At 56.8% G+C, this 7,760-nt stretch overlaps 1 protein-coding gene across 1 annotated transcript in view; it reads right to left on the bottom strand.

Moving 5' to 3' along the window:
• Window positions 1–780: 780 nt before the first annotated feature.
• LOC132389184 (E3 ubiquitin-protein ligase DCST1-like) overlaps window positions 781–7,760 on the bottom strand; it is a 305,306-nt gene continuing 298,326 nt past the window's right edge. The window contains exons 15-16 of the mRNA XM_059961644.1: window positions 2,206–2,348; window positions 781–933 (exon numbers count right to left, since the gene is read on the bottom strand). Of these exons, the coding sequence (XP_059817627.1) occupies window positions 781–933; window positions 2,206–2,348 (296 nt within the window). The remainder of the gene's footprint in view (window positions 934–2,205; window positions 2,349–7,760) is intronic.

Below are 7,760 nucleotides of genomic sequence, written 5' to 3'. Positions count from 1 at the left end.
CCACTGTTCCTCAACCATCCCACCATATAGCCTGTGTTCCCAGTCTACCCTATTCAACTACTCCCTCATCTCCCTTGTTTAGGCATAATACACTGGTTTTAGATTGAACTATTCCACCCTTCATTTATGTGAAGCTCAATCAGCTCACTTTTTCCAAGAGGATCCCTAACCACAAGGTTGCTCATTTTACCTGTCTCTTTGCACAGGACCAGATCTAAGATAGCACGTTCCCTTGTTGGTTCAGTAACAAGCTGTTCAAGAAAGCCATCACATATGGACTCTGTAAAGTCCTCCTCAAGACTGCCTCGACCAACTTGATCAACTTGAATAACGGATATAGATATATTTAGAATAACAGATCCCTGGGAGTGGGTTGCAGGCTGGGATCAAATCCAGGAATTCGGGGGTTTAAATATAGAATAACAGATCCCTGGGAGTGGGTTGCAGGCTGGGATCAAATCCAGGAATTCGGGGGTTTAAATATAGAATAACAGATCCCTGGGAGTGGGTTACAGGCTGGGATCAAATCCAGGGATTCAGGGGTTTAAATATAGAATAACAGATCCCTGGGAGTGGGTTACAGGCTGGGATCAAATCCAGGGATTCAGGGTTTAAATATAGAATAACAGATCCCTGGGAGTGGGTTGCAGGCTGGGATCAAATCCAGGAATTCAGGGGTTTAAATATAGAATAACAGATCCCTGGGAGTGGGTTACAGGCTGGGATCAAATCCAGGGATTCAGGGGTTTAAATATAAAATAACAGATCCCTGGGAGTGGGTTACAGAGTTGAGGGTAAACTTTTCTGGCCATCACTTACCCGTAGTTGCTTCATGCGGGCCTGCATAATGATTTTCTTCCGTTGGGTCTCAGCGTACGTGATCCGCTTCCGCAGCCACTCATTATAGAGGAACAGTACTCGCTTCTTCTCACGCTGTGTGGAAAGCATCCAGCAGTCGTCAGTACCCACACATGGCAGCAGACTGATGCTCCCATGCCTGAGGTGGGGAAGGAAGCGGCTATTCTGCCTATCCGTATCTGCTCCACCAGTGTCCCATCACACTCTGGCCTGTGTCTGGTAGCTGGGGGAGAGGTAATGAGGTGGATGTGGAGTTCATGGACAGCATCATCCAGTCAAGTGGTGAGTATCCCGTCACACTCCTGATCTGTACTGTAGCAGGAGAGAGGTAATGTGATGGTTGTTAAGTCCACCAAGAGAAATGAAGAGTGTTCCGTCACAGTGTGACATTTGCTGTGTATGTGGGTGTAATGTCCTGGTTCACATCTTTATGGTTATGCTGTAGGTATTTCATTTTAGCAGTTCTGTAAGAGCCGTTTGTTCTGCTGTCAGCCTGTTTGGGTTATTGTTGAAGATAAGGGATGATGAGGAATGTGTGGATGCTGGAACTGGGGGGTGGGGAGCTTCTTTCTGGCGAGGGACACTAAGGTTGGTCTGGGGACTTTTGTTCAGCGGGAGATGAAGAGAGAAGACGCTGTGGAGAACGGGTCGTAGGATATGACCCAGCAGGAGCCCCACTTGTTCGAGATGGACTGTGTGCAACGTTCGGAAGGTGGTGTGGGTGTTCATGTTAACCAAGGGCCCAGCGCATGAGTGACAGAGAAGTTCAAGCTGAGCTCCAACTTGTGCACATTTGACTGTTTCATGAGAATGGGCCCTTTTATTTTTGTTTTCTTTACTTTCCCTTATTGCCCTAACATTGTCTCATTTTTACTATGCACTGTACCAGCAGTTATGGTCAAAATGACAATAAAAGTTGACCTGACCTGACTTGACTTAATTTAAGATGCATAAATGTAATTCCTTTAATCATAAGCAGTGTACTGTCTGCTATTTTGTGGCACCAATTTGTAACAGGGTAGTGAATGACACAGCATCCACACAACCGGGGTTTAGGGTGGGAGAGCCGTCTCAGTCTCACGAGTTTTGCGGGACCGGACAGACGCAGCCAAGGAAAGCAGTGGGGTTTCATGTGGTAAAGGCTTTGGGGTGTCCAGAAGTGTGTCACCCACAACAGGAATTCCCATCTCCTGTAGTCATGCCAATTGATCTGGTCCAAGACTGAAGGTAACAAAGTGGAAGTTAGGACTTGGGGCAGGAGGGCTCTGAATGATCTGAAGTTTACAGGGATGGGAACAACTTTTACCTGACTCTTACAGGCCCCCCACGGGAAAAAGGGAGATTTACCTTGGGAAAGCAGAAAGCGGCAATAACTCTGCGTAGTCGGTAGCTGTAGACCTGCAGGAAGCAGAAGAGGATGATCCCGGCCATGGGAAGTAAGGTGAGGTATATACTGGACTGCTTCATCTTGTGTGGCTTGGGAAGACAGTCTGGGAAGCAAGGAATGCATTATCAGTGTAGATCCGAGGCTCTCAACCAGGTCGATCCTGTTCCTCATCTTCGACGGCCGGAGTTCAGCAGTTTAATGTCCCCATTTCTTCTACTGGGTTACGGGGGCTGGAAGGAGGGGCCTCAGAGGGGTTGGAACTAAAGGGAAGGGAAGGGGGCCATTGTGGTGTGAGGCTGGAATGAAGGACCTCAGTGGGGCAGGAGTTGAGGAAAGGGGCATCACTAGGGTGGGAGTTGCAAGGAAGGGGCTTCAGAAAACAAATCTCATGACATATCCCAGTGATATTAAACCTGATTCTGATTCTGGGGTGAGGGCTAGAGGAAGGTGCTTCAGTATGGAAGGAGCAGGAGGGGCAGTGGGTGAGGAGATGGAGGGACAGGACTGTCTGCAGGAGGGGCAGTGGGTGAGGAGATGGAGGGACTGTCTGGAGGAGGGGCAGTGGGCGAGGAGATGGAGGGACTGTCTGGAGGAGGGGCAGTGGGCGAGGAGATGGAGGGACTGTCTGGAGGAGGGGCAGTGGGCGAGGAGATGGAGAGACAGGACTGTCTGGAGGAGGGGCAGTGGGGAAAACGATGAAGGGACAGGACTGTCTGGAGGAGGGTCAATGGGTGAGGAGATGGAGGGACAGGACTGTCTGGAGGAGGGTCAGTGGGTGAGGAGATGGAGGGACAGGACTGTCTGGAGGAGGGTCAGTGGGTGAGGAGATGGAGGGACAGGACTGTCTGGAGGAGGGTCAGTGGGTGAGGAGATGGAGGGACAGGACTGTCTGGAGGAGGGTCAGTGGGTGAGGAGATGGAGGGACAGGACTGTCTGGAGGAGGGTCAGTAGGTGAGGAGATGGAGGGACAGGACTGTCTGGAGGAGGGTCAGTGGGTGAGGAGATGGAGGGACAGGACTGTCTGGAGGAGGGTCAGTGGGTGAGGAGATGGAGGGACAGGACTGTCCGGAGGAGGGTCAGTGGGTGAGGAGATGGAGGGACAGGACTGTCTGGAGGAGGGTCAGTGGGTGAGGAGATGGAGGGACAGGACTGTCCGGAGGAGGGTCAGTGGGTGAGGAGATGGAGGGACAGGACTGTCTGGAGGAGGGTCAGTGGGTGAGGAGATGGAGGGACAGGACTGTCTGGAGGAGGGTCAGTGGGGGTAGGAGATGGAAGGACAGGACTGTCTGGAGGATGGTCACTGGGGGTAGGAGATGGAGGGACAGGACTGTCTGGAGGAGGGTCAGTGGGTGAGGAGATGGAGGGACAGGACTGTCTGGAGGAGGGTCAGTGGGGGTAGGAGATGGAGGGACAGGACTGTCTGGAGGAGGGTCAGTGGGGGTAGGAGATGGAGGGACAGAACTGTCTGGAGGAGGGTCAGTGGGTGAGGAGATGGAGGGACAGGACTGTCTGGAGGAGGGTCAGTGGGTGAGGAGATGGAGGGACAGGACTGTCTGGAAGAGGGTCAGTGGGTGAGGAGGTGGAGGGACAGGACTGTCTGGAGGAGGGTCAGTGGGTGAGGAGGTGGAGGGACAGGACTGTCTGGAAGAGGGTCAGTGGGCGAGGAGATGGAGGGACAGGACTGTCTGGAGGAGGGTCAGTGGGTGAGGAGATGGAGGGACAGGACTGTCTGGAGGGGGGTCAGTGGGTGAGGAGATGGAGGGACAGGACTGTCTGGAGGAGGGTCAGCGGGTGAGGAGATGGAGGGACAGGACTGTCTGGAGGAGGGTCAGTGGGTGAGGAGATGGAGGGACAGCACAGTCCAGAGGAGGGTCAGTGGGTGAGGATATGGAGGGACAGGACTGTCTGGAGGAGGGTCAGTGGGTGCGGAGATGGAGGGACAGGACTGTCTGGAGGAGGGTCAGTGGGTGAGTAGATGGAGGGACAGGACTGTCTGGAGGAGGGTCAGTGGGGGTAGGAGATGGAGGGACAGGACTGTCTGGAGGAGGGTCAGTGGGGGTAGGAGATGGAGGGACAGAACTGTCTGGAGGAGGGTCAGTGGGTGAGGGAGGGACTGGACTGTCTGGAGGAGGGTCAGTGGGGGTAGGAGATGGAGGGACAGGACTGTCTGGAAGAGGGTCAGTGGGTGAGGAGGTGGAGGGACAGGACTGTCTGGAGGAGGGTCAGTGGGTGAGGAGATGGAGGGACAGGACTGTCTGGAGGAGGGTCAGTGGGGGTAGGAGATGGAGGGACAGGACTGTCTGGAGGAGGGTCAGTGGGTGAGGAGATGGAGGGACAGGACTGTCTGGAGGAGGGTCAGTGGGTGAGGAGATGGAGGGACAGGACTGTCTGGACGAGGGTCTGTGGGTGAGGAGATGGCGGGACAGGACTGTCTGGAGGAGGGTCAGTAGGTGAGGTGATGGAGGGACTGTCTGGAGGAGGGTCAGTGGGTGAGGAGATGGAGGGACTGCCTGGAGGAGGGTCAGTGGGTGAGGAGATGGAGGGACAGGACTGTCTGGAGGAGGGTCAGTAGGTGAGGTGATGGAGGGACTGTCTGGAGGAGGGTCAGTGGGTGAGGAGATGGAGGGACTGTCTGGAGGATGGTCAGTGGGTGAGGAGATGGAGGGACAGGACTGTCTGGAGGAGGGTCAGTGGGTGAGGAGATGGAGGGACAGGACTGTCTGGAGGAGGGTCAGTGGGTGAGGAGATGTAGGGACAGGACTGTCTGGAGGAGGGTCAGTGGGGGTAGGAGATGGAGGGACAGGACTGTCTGGAGGAGGGTCAGTGGGGGTAGGAGATGGAGGGACAGAACTGTCTGGAGGAGGGTCAGTGGGTGAGGGAGGGACTGGACTGTCTGGAGGAGGGTCAGTGGGGGTAGGAGATGGAGGGACAGGACTGTCTGGAGGAGGGTCAGAGGGTGAGGAGATGGAGGGACAGGACTGTCTGGACGAGGGTCAGTGGGTGAGGAGATGGCGGGACAGGACTGTCTGGAGGAGGGTCAGTAGGTGAGGTGATGGAGGGACTGTCTGGAGGAGGGTCAGTGGGTGAGGAGATGGAGGGACTGTCTGGAGGAGGGTCAGTGGGTGAGGAGATGGAGGGACAGAACTGTCTGGAGGAGGGTCAGTGGGTGAGGAGGTGGAGGGACAGGACTGTCCAGAGGAGGGTCAGTGGGTGAGGAGGTGGAGGGACAGGACTGTCTGGAGGAGGGTCAGTGGGTGAGGAGATGGAAGGACAGGACTGTCTGGAGGAGGGTCAGTGGGTGTAGGAGATGGAGGGACCGGACTGTCTGGAGGAGGGTCAGAGGGTGAGGAGATGTAGGGACAGGACTGTCTGGAGGAGGGTCAGTGGGTGAGGAGATGGAGGGACAGGACTGTCTGGAGGAGGGTCAGTGGGTGAGGAGATGGAGGGACAGGACTGTCTGGAGGAGGGTCAGTGGGTGAGGGAGGGACTGGACTGTCTGGAGGAGGGTCAGTGGGGGTAGGAGATGGAGGGACAGGACTGTCTGGAGGAGGGTCAGTGGGTGAGGAGATGGAGGGACAGGACTGTCTGGAGGAGGGTCAGTGGGTGAGGAGATGGAGGGACAGGACTGTCCGGAGGAGGGTCAGTGGGTGAGGAGATGGAGGGACAGGACTGTCTGGAGGAGGGTCAGTGGGTGAGGAGATGGAGGGACAGGACTGTCCGGAGGAGGGTCAGTGGGTGAGGAGATGGAGGGACAGGACTGTCTGGAGGAGGGTCAGTGGGTGAGGAGATGGAGGGACAGGACTGTCCGGAGGAGGGTCAGTGGGTGAGGAGATGGAGGGACAGGACTGTCTGGAGGAGGGTCAGTGGGTGAGGAGATGGAGGGACAGGACTGTCTGGAGGAGGGTCAGTGGGGGTAGGAGATGGAAGGACAGGACTGTCTGGAGGATGGTCACTGGGGGTAGGAGATGGAGGGAAAGGACTGTCTGGAGGAGGGTCAGTGGGTGAGGAGATGGAGGGACAGGACTGTCTGGAGGAGGGTCAGTGGGGGTAGGAGATGGAGGGACAGGACTGTCTGGAGGAGGGTCAGTGGGTGAGGAGATGGAGGGACAGGACTGTCTGGAGGAGGGTCAGTGGGTGAGGAGATGGAGGGACAGGACTGTCCGGAGGAGGGTCAGTGGGTGAGGAGATGGAGGGACAGGACTGTCTGGAGGAGGGTCAGTGGGTGAGGAGATGGAGGGACAGGACTGTCTGGAGGAGGGTCAGTGGGTGAGGGAGGGACTGGACTGTCTGGAGGAGGGTCAGTGGGTGAGGAGATGGAGGGACAGGACTGTCTGGAGGAGGGTCAGTGGGTGAGGAGATGGAGGGACAGGACTGTCTGGAGGAGGGTCAGTGGGTGAGGAGATGGAGGGACAGGACTGTCTGGAGGAGGGTCAGTGGGTGTGGAAGGAGGGACAGGACTGTCTGGAGGAGGGTCAGTGGGTGAGGAGATGGAGGGACAGGACTGTCTGGAGGAGGGTCAGTGGGTGAGGAGATGGAGGGACTGTCTGGAGGAGGGTCAGTGGGTGAGGAGGTGGAGGGACAGGACAGTCCAGAGGAGGGTCAGTGGGTGAGGAGGTGGAGGGACAGGACTGTCTGGAAGAGGGTCAGTGGGTGAGGAGATGGAAGGACAGGAGTGTCTGGAGGAGGGTCAGTGGGTGTAGGAGATGGAGGGACAGGACTGTCTGGAGGAGGGTCAGTGGGTGAGGAGATGGAGGGACAGGACTGTCTGGAGGAGGGTCAGTGGGTGTAGGAGATGGAGGGACAGGACTGTCTGGAGGAGGGTCAGAGGGTGAGGAGATGGAGGGACAGGACTGTCTGGAGGAGGGTCAGAGGGTGAGGAGATGTAGGGACAGGACTGTCTGGAGGAGGGTCAGTGGGTGAGGAGATGGAGGGACAGGACTGTCTGGAGGAGGGTCAGTGGGTGAGGAGATGGAGGGACAGGACTGTCTGGAGGAGGGTCAGTGGGTGAGGGAGGGACTGGACTGTCTGGAGGAGGGTCAGTGGGGGTAGGAGATGGAGGGACAGGACTGTCTGGAGGAGGGTCAGTGGGTGAGGAGATGGAGGGACAGGACTGTCTGGAGGAGGGTCAGTGGGTGAGGAGATGGAGGGACAGGACTGTCCGGAGGAGGGTCAGTGGGTGAGGAGATGGAGGGACAGGACTGTCTGGAGGAGGGTCAGTGGGTGAGGAGATGGAGGGACAGGACTGTCCGGAGGAGGGTCAGTGGGTGAGGAGATGGAGGGACAGGACTGTCTGGAGGAGGGTCAGTGGGTGAGGAGATGGAGGGACAGGACTGTCCGGAGGAGGGTCAGTGGGTGAGGAGATGGAGGGACAGGACTGTCTGGAGGAGGGTCAGAGGGTGAGGAGATGTAGGGACAGGACTGTCTGGAGGAGGGTCAGTGGGTGAGGAGATGGAGGGACAGGACTGTCTGGAGGAGGGTCAGTGGGTGAGGAGATGGAGGGACAGGACTGTCTGGA

The sequence above is a fragment of the Hypanus sabinus genome, unplaced genomic scaffold, assembly GCF_030144855.1.
Source record: "Hypanus sabinus isolate sHypSab1 unplaced genomic scaffold, sHypSab1.hap1 scaffold_494, whole genome shotgun sequence".
Taxonomy (NCBI): Eukaryota; Metazoa; Chordata; class Chondrichthyes; order Myliobatiformes; family Dasyatidae; genus Hypanus; species Hypanus sabinus.
Note: the sequence above shows the minus strand (reverse complement) of the source record. Positions and strands in the feature narration are given on the sequence as shown.